Source organism: Labeo rohita, chromosome 10 (assembly GCF_022985175.1).
Source record: "Labeo rohita strain BAU-BD-2019 chromosome 10, IGBB_LRoh.1.0, whole genome shotgun sequence".
NCBI lineage: Eukaryota > Metazoa > Chordata > Actinopteri > Cypriniformes > Cyprinidae > Labeo > Labeo rohita.
This window is the reverse complement of record NC_066878.1, coordinates 19,110,849-19,128,744: the sequence shown is the minus strand read 5'-3', so window position 1 is coordinate 19,128,744 and position 17,896 is coordinate 19,110,849. Positions and strand designations below refer to the sequence as shown.

At 33.1% G+C, this 17,896-nt stretch overlaps 2 protein-coding genes across 3 annotated transcripts; one reads left to right on the top strand and one right to left on the bottom strand.

Moving 5' to 3' along the window:
• Window positions 1–494: 494 nt before the first annotated feature.
• Window positions 495–7,473, bottom strand: golph3b (golgi phosphoprotein 3b). The gene is made up of 4 exons (XM_051121117.1): window positions 7,062–7,473; window positions 6,505–6,636; window positions 6,306–6,420; window positions 495–2,341 (listed from the first exon to the last, which is right to left on the bottom strand). Exons 1-4 carry the CDS (start codon window positions 7,272–7,274, stop codon window positions 1,917–1,919), a joined length of 885 nt encoding a protein of 294 aa, XP_050977074.1. The 5' UTR covers window positions 7,275–7,473; the 3' UTR covers window positions 495–1,916.
• Window positions 7,474–9,041: 1,568 nt separating this feature from the next.
• isl1b (ISL LIM homeobox 1b) lies at window positions 9,042–14,809 on the top strand. Of its 2 annotated transcripts, none has more exons than XM_051121524.1 (6): window positions 9,042–9,471; window positions 9,588–9,777; window positions 11,571–11,812; window positions 12,037–12,311; window positions 13,764–13,889; window positions 13,964–14,809. In XM_051121524.1, the coding sequence occupies exons 1-6, from the start codon at window positions 9,453–9,455 to the stop codon at window positions 14,075–14,077; spliced, it is 966 nt and encodes a 321-aa protein (XP_050977481.1). In that variant the 5' UTR covers window positions 9,042–9,452; the 3' UTR covers window positions 14,078–14,809. The 2 variants fall into 2 exon arrangements, with proteins under 2 accessions (XP_050977481.1, XP_050977480.1); XM_051121523.1 differs by having other exon boundaries at window positions 13,761–13,889.
• The last annotated feature ends 3,087 nt before the right edge of the window (window positions 14,810–17,896 follow it).

The window sequence follows — 17,896 nt, the reverse complement described above, 5'->3', positions numbered from 1 at the left end:
ATGCATCTCAAAAACATACAGTCATTGTTAGAAAGGGTTCAAATACACAAAAATGCAAAAACACAGCTGTGGATCATTCAGGTAACAACACAATATTAAGAATCAAGCATATGTAAACTTTTGAACAGGGTCATCTTTATAAATTCAACTATTATTTTCTCTTGTGGACTATGTAAACATCTCATAAACAAACATGTGCAATATCTTATTCAGGTCAGTACTAAATAAAAAAAAAAACATACATTTTGTATGATCCCTCTTACTTTGGTCAAATAATAACATTTTGCAGATCCTGCAAGTTGTATGTATACTTTATATGATGCATTCAAAGGAAAAAACATACTGGTAAACCTACTCAGGTATGTATTCCTAATTTTAGCATATTTACACTATGTTCTCAGTACAATAAATGAGAATTGACTGCACTAACACCAAACTCAGTCATAGCATTGAAAACTCAAAATAATCTACACAAAGAATGAGGACATCTAATATTCATATCCCATCCAGGCACTTAAAGATATTCCTTTATTATATGATAAAAAGCAGATGTACAAATCAGGGAATCCATTTCACACCATCTCTACTTTTACAGCTCATTAAGTATTGTTTGCTAACAGTAAATCATGTCAAACACCTGCTTGCGTACACTGGAAGGGGACATCCCTACCCCGTGCTTTCCCCGTCCGCTTTCAAGACAGGAGACAACCAAAAACATGACAAACAACTCTGAAATATTGCGCTAACAACTAAAGGAAGGAACGAAATAAAAATGATTAAAAACATAGTATAAAAATTGGAAATATAGCGAGAGGAGAGATTATGACATGAACAAAACCATATATATGTGACAAGACAACTACATCAATGCAGTGATCACTATGAAAAGGCCTCGGGAATGAAAGCCTTTCTTAAAGTCGGGGCTCCGCTAGTGTTTGACTGGCCATTCGCATGAAATGAATGAAAGTTATGAGGCAACCTAGATGTTTTCTTTAAGGTGTATTTGTGTACTCAATGCTTCCTTGACCTGTTTGTGGTCTGTTACAGTACAATACCCAAACCATTCGCTGTCAGAATTAAGTGTGAATGTTGGATTCAACTGAGATCAGCCTAACAAACAACAAAAACGCTGCAAGTAATACAACAATCGCTATGATGTTAAGAGTCAGGCCGATGTGAGTCGCCAGGCAAAACAATGAAAATATTAGCACACATTAGAACATTTTATTCTTTGAGCATTCAGATTTCTGGAAAGAAGACTTGCAAGGAAGCAGGGTCATGTATCTTTAAAGCACCAGAGAAGAACTGATGCTTGCGTTTCAGTCTTTTGAAATGTGAAATGGTTTATTTTCTTTCATCTCAACACCAGGTAGCAAGGGTTAATGGAACATTTCCTGCTGAATATGCAAAAGCAGGAGCTGTTCATGTAACCACGACAAGAATCATCAAGCCTGTGTGTTCGGAAGAAGTGGCTCCTTACTCGAAGATACATGGAGTTTGGGATTACTGTAGAATTATACCAGGATCTGGGTTAAGATTACAGTCACGGCCTAGTCAAGTACAGACTCTTTACAAACCACCTCCTTCGACACGCTCATCTTGGTTCTTACGTGAACTTTATGATCTAAGTGCATGAACTACAAGAAGCCTCACAGTGAATTGCAATCATGTAGCAACTATTGGCCATTAGAAGTAGACAGGGCAACACCTTTGTGAAGGTCAGAGACAGATCTGTGACAATGAGAAAAAGCCATCCCTTTCCAAGTCTCGTCATCATCAGCATCATCTCCTTCGTAATTTGCATTTCCATCATCACCATCACCAATATTAGTCCGAATCAACCAAGCTTGGGGCCAGCGGTCTGAGTCCAATGCCATGAGCACAAAGTCGAGTCCCTTTCTCTCTACTCTGGAGGTTCATTTGGTGAAAGCGGCCACCACCGCCCACAGCAGCTCGTTGGCGCCCGACTTGGCGGCTTCGGCCTCAGGCTCGAGATCCAGAAGCATCCGCACCCTCTTCATGGCTAGATCGTACTGGTCGTCCAGCAGAGGGGCGAAGGCGTTCTCTAGAACATCAGAGGAATGTGCCAGGAACAGCAGCGCCAGGATACGCTTATCCATCCGTTGGGGATCGTTGACCCATTTCTCCAGGACGGCCTCCTGGACTTTGCGCACCAGTCGCTGCTTGACGGTGTTGTTGGTGAGCGGGTGGGTGGTCATGTCAAAAAGCAGGAAGTTTTGCTTCTCTGTGGTGAGGACACCCTTCTCCACCAAGTTCTTGGCCAAGCGTTCTCGCACGTTTCGCAACTGGTAGTGCAGCTTCAACGGATTCCAGGTTTCACCTACAGAACAAGAAAAAAAAAAAAAAGGCTCTTGAAATGACTAGAACAAAAGTACTGGATTGTACTTTTTATGCGTGTCTTGAAGCTTATACAACTTAGGGGTTGGCAATATAACTGATAGAGATTTTGGATATAGATCTTTTCAGTTACACACTCACATGATGTTGCTGTGCTACACTGATAAAAATTATTTTGTGGTGAAGTAAATACTACATAAAAACTGATGTGATTTCTACATTAAGGAATTTAGTTCAAGAAAGAATTAAAAACTGAAAGTAAATTCTATCAGTATTCAATTAAAGCTTGTAGTAATTAAAGGAACACTCCACTTTTTTTGAAAATAGGCTCATTTTCCAACTTCCCGAGTTAAACAGCTGGGTTTTACAGTTTTTGAATCCATTCAGCCAATCTCCGGGTCTGGCAATACCCCATTTTGCATAGCTTAGCATAGATCATTTTATCCGATTAGACTGTTAACATCTCACTCAAAAATGGCCAAAGAGTTTTGATATTTTTACTATTTAAAACTTGACTCTTCTGCAGTTACATCATGTACTAAGACTGACAGATAATAAAAAGTTGTGATTTTCTAGGCCGATATGGCTAGGAACTACACTCTCATTCCAGCATAATAATCAAGGAACTGCCGTACCATGGGTGCAGCAGGCGCAATGATATTACGCAGCACCTGAAAACTGTGCTGATTCAATGATCTATGATAAGCTGTGCTAAAAGTGCTACCGCCAGACCCAGAAATCGGCTGAATGGATTCGAAAACAGTAAAACTCAACTGTTTAACTCTAGGGGAGTTGGAAAATTAGCCTATTTTTTTTTTTTTTTTAAAGTGGAGTTTTCCTTTAAAGTTTGAACTTATAAGTATATTTTACTTGGAATTGTTGGTTATGTTTACAAGGATTCTTTAAGTAAATATCAAAGTTATAATCCCGTTTTTCCCATCATGCACGGGGGCATGAATAATTAAAAAGGTAAAACTTTCAAGTTGTATTTACACTGTTTGATTGCTTTAGTCTCTTACTGTATTGTGTCATCTGGAGTTCATTTTCTACCCATTCATATTCAAACACAATTGTTGCCGTCACTGTGTATGGTCTACCAAGTATTGAGGTCTCGGTGTTCATTTGAGTAATAATTATATTGAGTGGACATATTATCTTATAAAGGAAACAAGCGGTCTACTTGCTTGCTTACATGTTTGTAAGTGAACCAAATGCTTTAATAGCATGCTTTTTTCCAGTGCTATATTTGAATAAATTTTATAAACTGTGAAATGTACTTGAGTATTGCAGATTTAACTTAAAATAATTAAGTAGAAACTACTCAAACTCTAACTGGCCATGTTAAATATGCTTATTTCCTTTGCTTATTTTACATAACTTAGTTATGTAAACAAACTGATGTCTGTACAAACTTTTTAAAAATGAATTTGCCAAGTGAACCCTCCTATGAAACCTCCTCCTACAGAACTATATTATTTTAGAATAACACTTTCTCACTATTCTCTAAATAGTGTCTAGTTAATAATAAATCTCACTATTAACTAGTTGCTTATTAGCATGCCTATTCATAACACATAGGCTATTTATTAGTACTTACAAAGCACACATTCTGCATGACCATATTTTACATCTCTAATTCAACACCTAAACTTAACAACTACTATACTAACTACTAATAAGCAGCAAATTAGTAGTTTATTGAGGAAAAAGTCATAGTTACTAGTTTGTTAATAGCAAGAATTGGACCTTCAAGTACAGCGTGACATTTTAGAAATAAAAACGGTACAAATAATTCATGTTTGCCTTTTATTTGTATTTGGCCTTCATACAAACAACAAATGTGAAATCACCCTCAAATAAACAAGATTCTCAGACTCGCCTTAAAATTAATATCTTTATCTTTAAACTATAACATAGGCTGATTATTCTTACAGATTGACATAAAAAAAAAAAAGCTTCAGCCAGGATAAAGAATATGAAAAGTGCTCAGAGTTGCTGCAGAAAACAGAAAAAAAGAGTGAGCAGCAACAAAAACATATTGCTGGAGACGGGCTTTTTATTGAAAATTCATTCTTTGCCAGCAGGGGACGCTTTTGAATCAGCAGAAACGGCCACAAATGGGAAACACTGATAATGTATACTGAAATATCGAAAACGTGTTTAAAAATTATTGAATAAAAGTACATACATCATGATATATATTGATACTGAATTACTGTCCAGTCCTACTACACGATCATGAAACCGTGACATTTGCACGCGCTTTACGAATTAGTTTAAAAACAAGTGATTTCACGTTGTTAAAACAAAATCAGCAGTGAAAAAGAACTCATTTCGCTATATGTGCACGCTGTCTAAAAACTGTTTCTGAGCACTGTCAGAGAAGCGCACGCACATGAAAGCAGTGCTCATGTAGTACTGAACAAAGTTATTTCTTCTGCTTTATAGGTCTTAAATGGTTAAATAATTAAACAGTATACCGGATCCGGGCAGCTCGTAAAGTGACAGCAGTCTAATATTCCTGCTGTCTGTCATTAATGTTAATCAAACAACAAAAGAGAGAAAATCTCTCACTGCTCTTGACAATCACTTTTGTAACTTTAATAATAAAAAAATAGTTTCTTATTTTAATTTTAATCGCTGACTTTACTGTGCTGTACTTGTCTTAAGTAAGCCTGAGTTTTTTATTTTGTTTTTTTTTTAGGCTAGTATTTTTTGTGATATTGACACTGGTGACAAGAATTATGAAATTTCTATGGTATCAAAAATTTTGATATCATAAGACCTTATTAAAAACAAAAATATCACGATATATATTGTTACCATGAAATAAAATCACTCATATCGTGACGCAAGATTTTGGTCATATCACCCACCCCAATACAAATCAATATTAATGTCTCGCATGAATCTTATATTAGTCAATATTTTCTCATATAACAATCTTATTTGCATTATAAAGCTTAAAGTCAACATGACATCAAAATGGCCCATTATTAAAATAACTTTGAAACAACCCTTCATTTTGGGTGACACCATCCAAATTTTTATTTTTCCTTTCCTTTTTTTTTTAACAGTTGGATTCCAAAAATAAAATAAAAATTCCATTTACAATAATGTATAAACCTTTAATGTCAGATCTAATTTGAGCTACGAGGCTGTTAATCTATGCTTTTGTTCAAACAATCGGCCTGCATGATTTCAACTTAATTTTAAGATAATCATATTTAACAGTGGAATTTATGGGGAAAACTATTACTTATGCTTCCGTACAGAAAATGCACAGCAATATTTGCATTGAGCAAAGTGCACCAAAAAAGCTTGCATGGCACGTTCACTCCCATGAAGCTCTGTGAATGACGTAATCGAGACGGCCTCAAATATTATGTATATATGTACTCTTATTTCTATAGACATAGTCAACGACTTCAAATGAAGAGTTCCATATTTCTCCGTTGTATTTAATGTGATTATGTAATTTTCAGTCTTTTCATATTTTCAAATACTTTGCTTCAAATCAATGTTTGTAATGGATTCACCTTGTAGCCAGTTGGTTTGGTTCATAGCTTATAAAGCTTTAACGCTTTTCTAAAGTCCTTGAAGCTGTTTATTCAATCAAAATTCTATTTTACTCTAAAAAGCATCACATCCCACAAGTTAAAATGGGTTGCGAACAGTGTTTCACATACTCAAAAAGAAGTTTTGTGATTGTTTCAAACCTGGACGACTTTCTGTACGATATTCTGAATGTTTCAACCTTTTTGTTCAAGCAAAGAGAGTCAGTAGAGTGTAAAACAACACTTTTTCACCGCATTAACATGAAAACACTGATACATACAAATCTTCTTTGCATTTCACAGAAGTAGTAAAGTCATACAGGCTTGGAACGGCAAACTTCCCCTTGAAAATAAATAAGGTGTCACATGTCAGATATGTTCACAACTCACCGCTTAACAACTCAACCCAGCTCTGGACTGTCTCTGGAGGCTGAGTCTCTTTAACATGTTTCAATGCCTCATCCAGCAACATGTCTCCAGTGGGGGCATCCGATTTACATATCACCTGAAGAACAAACCGGTTTAAAGAATAAAAATAAAAGTATAAAGCCTGGTAAAAACAAGCCCCAAAAATCACACACACACAGACCTTTCTGGTTAGCAGGCTTTTCCTCCTCATTCCAGATGCCTCCAGTTGCAGGCGTCCTCTTAAAGCCAGTTCAATAAGCATACACCCTCTCAGTCCAGACGATATGCAATCATTCCAAAATGATGTGTAACCCTGAGAGAGAAAAATGTCAATTTGAAGTATAACACCAGCAGATAGCATATAATATATAAATGACATGCTTAAGCCACTTCAAAGTTAAAGCCATTTATGATCCAAACTGCATTCTTTCAGTGTGACATGATGAAATTATGCCAGTTGTTTTGCAACTGTTACATAGTGTTAAGTTGTAAAGACTTACACAATTGACAACTATGACAGAACACTTAAAAAGCTCTAGAAAGCTTCGCCTTTCAACCATATTTTAGTGAAAAACACGACTGTGACTCTCCTAGAAGGCTAAATGGTGAAGGTCTCCAGGACCAGCTGCTCTTAAGACACTTAATCTCTCTCGTATTACAGGATTTATCGAGTCCTTCAGCTACTAGCCACTTCCTAGCGACCATTTGACTAACAAAGCCACAGAAGTCTCGTCAAACCTCTCGATCCTTCAGTCCGAGCAGCAGCACCTCTTCCATCAAAGTCAGCCGCGTTTCTTTGGAGTCTCCCTTGTCCTCTTCTTCCTCTTCTCCGCGGCGGGACTCGTACTCATCCTCGCCGGGGCTTTTCTCCTTATCCGCGGCGGCGGCGCTACGCGAGGCCTCGGTCCGTCTCTGCACGAGGCCTGAGTTTCTCTGCGTTAGGGAAGTCATTGTTTGTACAAGCCTAGAAACACCACCGTGTTTAACAGTCTTTTAAATATACATCCGCCAGAACCGATAACGTCTGTATTTGCGCTCTTTCGTGTCCTTATAACTGTTTCATTAATACACTTTCTGTTGACGTGGATGTTTACATGCATCCGGGACGTTCCTCCTCTTCCACTCTTATTTCCTTATTCAATATGGCGGACATTGATGACGCAATGACGCATGTAATGTGACGTCAACGTAAACGTTTAAGCGAAGACGCCCGCGTATCGTGTTTCTGTGGGTGACAAATTTATATTTATAAAGTGGATAAATCTGGTTTAAATGAAAATACTTTTTTATCTCAATGTATTAGGTTTAAATAAACGAAACTGTTCAACAAATACCCTATGGAACTCATTTTATTCCCAAACATTATATTTTTTTTTAGTAACAATCATGTACAGAACTTTTTCTAATGGTTATTTTTAGGTTTTATTTTTATAATCATAGTCCTATGTATGTATGTATGTATTTTTTTTTATTTTTTTTTTTTTATTTCATGCATAGGCTATAATTAAAAGAATAAATAAGTTAATAAATAAGCCAATATTTGGCCGAGATACAACTATTTGAAAATCTGGAAGGCAAAAAAATCAAAATACTGAAAAGTCACCCAAGTGAAGTTGTTAGCAATGCATATTACTAATCAAATCATTTGATTTATTTAATGTAGGAAATTTACAGAACATCTTCATAGAACATGATCTTTACTTAATGATTTTTGGCATAAAAGAAAAATCAATCATTTTAATCCATACAGTGTATTTTTGGCTATTGCTATAATACCACATTTTATAATAGCTAATCATTGATCAGATATGTTATAAATCCAAACTTTTTAAATATATAATTCATAAATATATAATAATATATTTATAAAATATCAAAACAGGGTTAAACAATGTGTGTTTCAAAGCTACATTTTTTGCACATGATCCTTCAGAAATAATTTTAAAACAATCATTTGCTCAAAAAATATTTATTATTATTATTATTATTATGTTGAAAACAGCTGAGTAGAATTTGTTTCAGGTTTCTTTGATGAATAGAAAGCATTTCTCTGAAATAAAAATATTTTGTAACATTATAAATGTCTTTATCATTTTTTAAAGCATCCTTGCTAAATAAAAATATTAATTTCTATAATTTCTAAATATTCAACTGTTCTAAATATTGATAATAATAATAATAATAAAGAAAATGTTTCTTGAACAGCAAATATATTCAAGTAGACAACAGTTATTTAAATAGTATAAATATTTCACAATATTACTACTTTTGCTGTGTTTTGGATCAAATAAATGCAGGCTTGGTGAGCAGAAGAGACTTCTTTAAAAAAAAAAAAAATCTTTTGACTGGTACTGAAAATACTGAAAAATCTAAAATCTGTTTTGTACCTATATAATACACTGACAACCACCGAAACCCAATATATTTAATAATATATTTATAAAATATAAAAACAGGGTTAAACAATGCGTATACATGTCATTCATAAATCTGTCGAAGTTACTGACTCAAAATCTCAGATAAATAAATAAGTAAAAAAAAAAAAAATACAATTCACACCAATTATTTTACCATTAAAACTGTTTAATTAAAAAAAAATGAATGAATGAACAAATAAATAAATAAATAAATACCCTTTATCCGTTTATCAAGCATAAGGAAAGTAAGTATACAATTTCACTGGTCAAAAAGTCTCATGAAACAAAGAACAGAATTTCAGGGGGTTTTTTTTGTTTTGTTTGTTTGTTTTTTTGTTTTTTTTTTTTTTTTTTGTTTTTTTGTTTTTTTTGGTTAGTTATAACATATTTAAACCCTGTTATATATAATCATGTAAGCAAGTTTTCTCTATATTGTTTGTTGGATTATGTATTATACGACTTGAGCAGTTTTACCTGCTGTGGGCGTGTCGAAGTGTTAGTGGGCGGGGATTTCGCTGACGCGTAATGAGATCTATTATTCGCAGTACTCAAGTCCAGCGCTGAGCAGCTGATTTGCGCTTCTCCACTATACGTCACATCACATAAATAAAGAGGAGTGAGACAGACTTACAGTTCTGGCCCTGCAGATGTGTAGTTGAATAGTGTGTTTTGTCTCTGTAGTGTTCATTATCAAAGATAACGGTATTCTGACATGGGAGATCCCCAGAACAGTAAGTTGTCGTTAGTTACAATGAGTTAAACTAGTTATAATTAGTATTTTTGTAGTTGATTGTCACTATAATAGATAGAATAGACATATAAAGAATGTAATATTTTTTTCTCAAAGGAAGTAAGCTCGTTTCCTACTGCGTGGGTTGTGGGCATCAGATCCTGGATCGCTTCATTCTGCGGGTTTTCCCTGATCTGGAGTGGCACGCGCAGTGTCTGAAGTGCGCGGAGTGCCAGCAGTATCTGGATGAGTCCTGCACCTGCTTCATCAGAGACGGAAAAACCTTCTGCAAAGACCACTATAGCAGGTGCGTGTGCTTTTGAAAAAGAGTTTCACTTTGCTTATCAGAATTGCCTATTTTTATTACAGTTCCAATAATTATTTGTTCTGATCACACGTTGCAATTTTCTACTGTAGGTAGGTTTTTTAAAACTTTTTAAATTGTTTAATATAAGTGTTGGGCCAGAAATTCTAAAATATGTAAATATCTCATTCAGCAACTTCTAATTTCATCTAATCACAACATTAAACTTAAAACAATTAAAATTAATAGCAAAAACATATTTCATTAACTTACACTACCAGTCAAAAGTTTTTGAACAGTAAGATTTTTAATGTATTTAAAGAAGTCTCTTCTGCTCACCAAACCTGCATTTATTTGATCCAAAGTACGGCAAAACTAACATTTTGACATATTTTACTATTTAAAATAACTGTTTGCTTTGAATATATTTAAAATGTAATTTATTCCTGTGATTTCAAAGCTGATTTTTTTGCATCATTACTCCAGTCACATGATCCTTCAGAAATTATTCTAAATCAATCATTTGCTGCTCAAAAACATTTATTATTATTATTATTATTATTTTGTTGAAAACAGCTGAGTAGAACTTGTTTCAGGTTTCTTTGATGAATAGAAAGCATTTCTCTGAAATAAAAATATTTTGTAGCATTATAAATGTCTTTATTATTTATTAAAGCATCCTTGCTAAATAAAAATATTAATTTCTATAATTGTTTAAATATTCAACTGTTCTACATATTGATAATAATAATAATAATAAAGAAAACGTTTCTTGAACAGCAAATATATTCAAGTAGAAAGCAGTTATTTAAATAGTATAAATACTTCACAATATCATTTTGCTGTATTTTGGATCAAATAAATGCAGGCTTGGTAAGCAGAAGAGACTTCTTTAAAAAAAAAATTAAATTTAAATATTTTGACTGGTAGTGTACTGAAAATACTGAAAATCTAAAATCTGTTTTGTACCTTTATAATACACTGACTTTATAAACCACCGAAAACCACAACCACCAGAAAACACAGGTGGTAAAGAGAAAGCCACATGACGAATCAAAGCTTTTCCTGAGGTAAAAACTTGGTGTACAGTGTCATGCACACAAATACATCAAGGTAACACACATGACACTAAAATAAGGCAATAAACATTAATTTAACAACATAAGATGTAACATAAAACCCTAATGTACATAAGAAGAAGCATTACAATGAAAAACCATCCTTTCACAGAGAATTCAGGTAATGCAAATGTACATTTCTTCCCAAAACTAAACATTTAACAGTATTTTACTGTCTAACTGCTCCATTAGATATAGATTATAAGATATATGAAGAGTTGCAAAACCAGCTAAATCCATCTGATGTTTTTCTTTAAAAATAAGCATTTCTTTCTGACTACTTTGTATAGGTTTCTATGTAAGTACGGGTACTTCTGATTGGGCTGAGGCTGGAATTTAGTGAATTTGAAGTAAAAGTATTTGATGGATGTATAATATGTGTCAGGAGCATTCACTCAGAATCATTATCTCATTTTTGACCGAGATGGCTTTTAGCTGGTTTTGCATCTGAACTCTTCATATCTATTTTTTTTTTTCAACCGTGGCAGTCTTTTACCCTAGAATTATTATTATTATAATTACTTATATTTCCATGTACATTTTTAAAACACACTGTATTCTTAAGCCCGATTTTATAGGATAAATTCTTCTATTCAAAAAAAGTCATTTTTGTCATCTAGCCTGTAACATTTCAAAACAATGTCTTTTCACTCTTTTCTCCTCTAATATTTCTCTCAGATTGTGCACCAATAAATGTGCAAAATGCCACAAAGCCTTCATCAGCAAGGAGTATGTCATGCGAACACGAGTGAATATTTATCACATCCAGTGTTTTCGGTGTGAGGGCTGCAGTCGTCCATTACTCCCTGGAGATGAGTACATTCTGCGGGACGGTCACCCGCTCTGTACAGACCACCATGAGCTTTTTAATAAATTCATGGGTACTTCAGACCAACAGAAGGAGACTGTTGATCCATCCAGTAAGTGGAGTTTATGATCAACCTTCTATTGAATGCATTGTTGAATTGTGTTTTGATTTTGCGAATTGACACCGATGTGGTTTCAGTGTCTTTTCAGCATGGGTGAATTAAAATTTCAATGTTGAGACGAACAACTGATATCATTTCAACCATCTTTTTGCTGTGTGTAAATGAATCAAAAATTATTTTTGAGGTATGACCTCTCATGTATTTGACTATCACAGAGGGTTTCAAATCCTTGACGTCCTGGTCATCAATGCAGAAGAGGTCAGAGAGATCCACGCGCGTGAGGACGGTGCTCAGCGAGTCCCAGCTCCACATGCTGCAGACCTGCTACAGCGCCAATCCCAGACCGGACGCCCTCATGAAAGAGCAGCTGGTGGAAATGACGGGCCTTAGTCCTCGGGTCATCCGCGTCTGGTTCCAGAACAAGCGATGCAAAGATAAGAAAAGAGGTCTGATAATGAGAAACACACAGAAGCAGCTTGAAGAATGTCTGGTGAGTGGGCAGTTACTTACCCATAACATTTACTTCCCTGTAACTTCAAAATAAAAACTTATTTTTTATTTTAAAGAAATTACATTATATCACCATGTTTTTCCTAATATTAACTGTTGTCCATGGCATTGTTGCATATGTGCTGTAGCTTTTCTGATGTGGTTGTTAAAATACTTTTTTGTCAAAAGTGCAAAAGGGTGTAAGTTTGAATATTTATTGAATAATAATTAAGATTTTTTTACTGTTTGGAAAGACGTCTCTTCTGCTCACCAAGGTTGCATTTATTTGAACAAAAATACAGTTAAAATAGTAATATTGTGAAATATTATGACAATTTAAAATAGCTGTTTTCTATTTGATTTTAAAATCTAATTTATTCTTTACAATCACTTTTGATTTATTCCTCTGATGATTGTAAAGCCATTTATAATGTTAAAACAGATTTTTGTTTCAAATAATGTTTAAATTTTCTATAAATCAAATATCCTGAAACAAAATATATCAAAGTTTCCACAAAAATATGAAGCAGCACAACTATTTTTAAAATGAATAACAATAAGAAATATTTTCTTGAGCAGCAAATCAGCATATTAGACTGATTTCTAAAGGATCATGTGATCACAGACATAAATTACATTTTAAAATAGAAAAAAGTGATTTAAAATTGCCGTAGTATTTCACAATATTACAGTGTTTCCTGTATTTTGGATCAAATAAATGCAGCTTTGGTGAGCATAAGAGACTTTTTTTAAAAAACACACACACAAAAAATCTTAATTACTCCAAACTTTTGACAAATTTGGATGCATTTTTTGTTTTTATTTTACTGCAAATGAGAGTGAGGAGAGATCCTGGAACAAAGAGCTCCTCTAAATATGCTTTAGCAATGTCTATGGCTCGAACAGTTTGCAAAAGGGTAGGGGGGAAGAGGGCCAAAAAGAATTGCTAGGGTGTCCTTGTAAATGTTTGCAAAAAAAGCATAAAGAAATTAAAAATAAATGTAAATATTATATTATTAATATTGTAATTATAATTATATAATTATAATAAATATTATATAATTATAAAAGAATTAATACAAAAATATGTTTGAATAAGAATGAAAAAATAAATGATGCAAAATGTGATTAAAATAAATTAGTTAAAATGAAAACAAAAAAATACAAATTATGTTAAAATGAATTATACAATTTAAATAAATTGCATACAATTTAAAATACTTTAAAATAATTATTTTAGAAAAATAAGTAACAATGTCATTAAACAGAAACTAAATATTTTGCAATTAATATTTTAGACTTGCTTATAACTAATTTTCTACAGTGTACTGTAAATTGGGTATTTATACAAGAAACTATAGAAACGTCTTTTACATTTTAGAATAGGGGCATCTAATAGATTGAAAACCCCTGCTGTAAAGAACTCAAGTGAGTTTTGTTTCATCGATAGAAGGTTTCAGAGGAGCCGCTGCTTCTGGCCAGTCCAGAGAGGCAGGACAGCGACGTGCTTATAAACCCACCATGGAAACTACTGACTGACTTTATCCTGCAAAAAGAACACAGATCATATCAGCAACTGGTAAATATTTAGGTACACAAAAGATGGCTTACCTCATTTTGTGCAGTTGTTCACTTGATTGATTTGGTTTTCAGTTTTCTTTATCAAAGGAAGGTCCCTGTTCCGCTGGAAGTGAAGTTGTGTCAATATCAGAGTTAACAGACACACCCAGCAGCCTGACAGAAAGTCCTGCAGACATCAGTGAGTAAACAGAGTTTGTTGCTGTGAACTCTCTGTTCCACCACTGAAACAGCCAATGCTTAACAGTTAACTGTGAAAATGATGATGGTCTTCTTTAAATACACTACCATTCAAAAGTTTGGGGTCTGTAAAAAAATTTTTTTTTTTTTTTTGAAAAAAGTATTTTTTAGTCACAAAGGCTCCATTAAAGGAGAAATCCACTTCCAAAACAAAGATTCACATATAATGTACTCACCACCTTGTCATCCAAGATGTTCATGTCTTTCTTTCTTCAGTCGTAATGAAATGAAAATTGTTTTTTGAGGAAAACATTTTCTCTAAATAGTGGACTGATATGGTGCCCCGAGTTTGAACTTCCAAAATACAGTTTAAATGCGGCTTCAAATGATCCCAAATGCGGTTGTAAACGATCCCAGCCGAGGAAGAAGGGTCTTATCTATCACATGATCCTTCAGAAATCATTCTAATATGATGATGGCAAATCTCAAGCTCAAAATCTCAAAAAAATCATACATTTGTTTTCAGGATTCTTTGATGAATAGAATGTTTAAAAGAACAGCATTTATTTGAAACAGAAATCTTTTAAAAGATTCTAAATGTCTTTAATGTCACTTTTGATCAATTTCATGTGTCTTTGCTGAAAAAAAAAAAAATTACATTTCTGTCACAAACATATTACTAATCCAAAAACTTTTGAATGGTGGTATATGTTGAATAATAGTACACTGTAAAACATTTTCACCTGTTTCAACTTAAAAGCATAAGTTCAGCAGCTGCCTTTTTAAGTTAAATCAACTTAAAAGAACAAGTCATTTTTATCTCACTTCATTGTAGTGAATTGAAATGACTTAAATCAACTGTAAGTTGATTTAACATAAAATGTTAAGGCACCTGCTAAACTTAAGTTTTTAAGTTAAAACTGGTGAAAACATTTTACAGTGTACATTTTTGTGTTTAAGATTCATCTCAGGATTTTCCTGCCATGATAAAATGTGACAAAGTATTATTGCTCTGACTATTATTATTTTCCAATCTACTTTTCGTTTAGAATGAATTGTTATTGTGTTTTATTCCTTAGCATATGTGATTATACATTGTTTTATGAACCTGTGTGCCTCATTTTGTTCATTTGTTCAGTTTCTAACTTAAAAATTAATCTATGAATTGTCTAAATTCATGTATTGTATTATATAGTTTTTGTAGAAAGTTTCATTGTTAAATTATTGTATTTATTTCTTGAAATATTATGTAATAATATTGTGAATGAGCTTCGGTGCTGTGATGTTCAGGTTTCTCTATAGTCTAATAAACACATTACAAATATTTGGTACTTTTTTTTTGTTGTTGTTGTTTTTCTGACCAAAGCTGATGTCAGAACCCATTGATCAGTCCAATAAATGTAAAAAAAAAAAAAAAAGTTTAAAAAATGTACACCAATAAGCCATTAAAACTGAGGACAGTGTAAAAATATTTCAAATAAAACAAAAAATATTAATATAAAAATACAGTTTTAGTTTTTCTACTTAACATTTGTGAAATGTTCTGCGGATTATGCAGAAACAATAAGAAACTGGCTGTTATTTGTATATGCCCTACAGATGTTTTGTCCTCAAGCAAGGGGGGTTTCCATATTTAATGCTGTTCCTTGAAGTAAAATGGAAGCAGTTGTGCTGTTGTGTAGCTCATATTGCAGTGTGAAGGACCTCTCTTATGCAGGACCTGTGTTTTGAACTCAATCATGCACCGCATTATCAAATCTCTGCATCTGCTATTTCCCCTTATTTCTCTGCTGTTGAGCATGGGAACTGAAAAGATCTTGTTTGGAGATGGTGCTTTATAGCATTTGTCTGGGCTCTCAACCTTTTGTGCTCTAGATCAAATAATGAAAGAGCTGCTGCACTTCAACGGGGCAATTCATCCTCACAGAAAGAGATGAATTAATGGATCAAATCTCTGCTTTTTGCTCTCAGAGCTTTCATCTTTGCCCCTACCTATTTATTGTCAAGTTACAAAACAGAGTGAGAAATATCAGGCCTCAAGGGTAATTATCCACGTCTTTGAGAAGGTTTTATTAAAATGCTAATTTAGTGAATGTGCCGTTACAAGGAAAGTACGTCTATTTGTTATTAGCATGAAATACTAGATGCTGAAACACTGATCAACCATTTTCACTTTTTATTTTAGTGTTGTTTATCAACTGTTTTATGATTTTTTTAAGAATTACATTTTGTGTTTTGTTGTGTTGGATATTTTGTTTTGTGGTATTTAGAGTTTTGTGTTTTGTTGTGTTTATTGCTTTGTTTTGTTGTGTTTTATGTTTTGTTTTGTTTAGTATTTTGTTTTGTGGTGTTTAGTGTTTTTTTTTTTTTTTTTTTTTGATGTGTTTGCTGTTTTGTTTTGTTTTTTGTCTAGTGTTTTTGTTTTTTTGTGTGTGTGTTTGTTTTGTTGTGGTGTTGTGGTGTGATGTTTTATTTTTGTTTGTTTTGTTCAGTTCTGTTCAGTTCTGTTTTGTTTTGTTTTGTTCAGTTTTGTTGTGTCTGACGTTTTGTTGTGTTTGTTGTTTTACTGTGTTTTATGTTTTGTTTTGTTTATTGTTTTGTTGTGTTTGATGTTTTTGTTTTCTTTGTTTTGTTCAGTTGTGTTTTGTTTTGTTGTGTTTGTTGTTTTGCTGTGTTTTATGTTTTGTTTTGTTTAGTATTTTGTTTTGTGGTGTTTACTCTTTTTTATGTGTTTGCTGTTTTGTATTTTGTCTAGAGTTTTGGTGTTTTTGTTTTGTTTTGTGTGTTTGTTTGTTTTGTTGTGGTGTTGTGGTGTGATGTTTTGTTTTTGTTTGTTTTGATCAGTTCTGTTTTGTTTTGTTGTGTTTGATGTTTAGTTTTGTTGTCTTTTATTGTGTTTGGTGTTTTGGTTTGGTTGTGTTTGTTTTGTTTAGTTTGTTTTGTTCAGTTTTGTTGTGTCTGACGTTTTGTTGTTTTACTGTGTTTTATGTTTTGTTTTGTGTTATTTTGCTGTGTTTATGTTTTGTTTTGTTTTGTTTTGTTTAGTGTTTTATTTTGTGGTGTTTAGTATTTTGTTTTGATGTGTTTGATGTTTTGTTTATTATTTTGTTGTGTTTTGTCTAGTGTTTTTGTCGTGTTTGTTTTGTTGTGGTATTAGTGTTTTGATGTGTTCGTTGTTTTGTTGTGTTTTATCTTTTGTTTAGTTTTGTGGTGTTTAGTCTTTAGTTTTGTTTTTTTTTTTTTTTTGTGGTGTTTATTGTTTTGGGGTGTTTTGGGGTGTTTGTTGTATTGTTTTGTGATGTTTAGTGTTTTGTTGTGTTTCATGTTTTGTTTTGTTGAGTTGGATGTTTTGTTTTATGGTGTTTAGTGTTTTGTTTTGTTGTGTTTGATGTATTGTTTTGTGGTGATTCATGTTTTGTTTTTTATTTTCTTTTGTGGTGTTTAGTCTTTTGTTTTGTTTGGACTTGGCTGAGTTGTTTCAATTCTTTTTAGTTTATTATGAATAAAATTTAAATGAATGTCATTTAAATGTTATTTATATATTTACACTGTTTATACAGAATTCTGTTTCTTCTTGTCTTGTCTTGTCTTGTCTTAAATATAGTAATATCCCCGGGATTATTATTCTGGGGTAAATTTCAAAATATTCCATCAAATTGTAAACATATAATAGACTTTTTCTTTTCTTTCTTTTTTTATTAAGAAGTTTTATTAATAAAGTGTTTTAAAGGCACATCCCAGCATTTGAGTTATTCATTACCGTTAATACGTTTTACCTTTCAAAGACAGAAAGCAGTGTGACAAATATTGCATGAAAAACAGTTTAAA

What these genes read in the sequence shown, in the direction of transcription:
- golph3b (XM_051121117.1), bottom strand. Translation starts at nt 7,274, where the DNA reads ATGACTTCCCTAACGCAGAGAAACTCAGGCCTCGTGCAGAGACGGACC. An exon ending in TCGGACTGAAGGATCGAGAG is followed by an intron (nt 6,637 to 7,061) that starts GTTTGACGAGAC and finishes TTTCTCTCTCAG; the next exon opens with GGTTACACATCATTTTGGAA. An exon ending in AAAGCCTGCTAACCAGAAAG is followed by an intron (nt 6,421 to 6,504) that starts GTCTGTGTGTGT and finishes TTTGTTCTTCAG; the next exon opens with GTGATATGTAAATCGGATGC.
- isl1b (XM_051121523.1), top strand. An exon ending in AGCAGCTTGAAGAATGTCTG is followed by an intron (nt 12,312 to 13,760) that starts GTGAGTGGGCAG and finishes TTTCATCGATAG; the next exon opens with AAGGTTTCAGAGGAGCCGCT. An exon ending in ACAGATCATATCAGCAACTG is followed by an intron (nt 13,890 to 13,963) that starts GTAAATATTTAG and finishes TTTGGTTTTCAG; the next exon opens with TTTTCTTTATCAAAGGAAGG.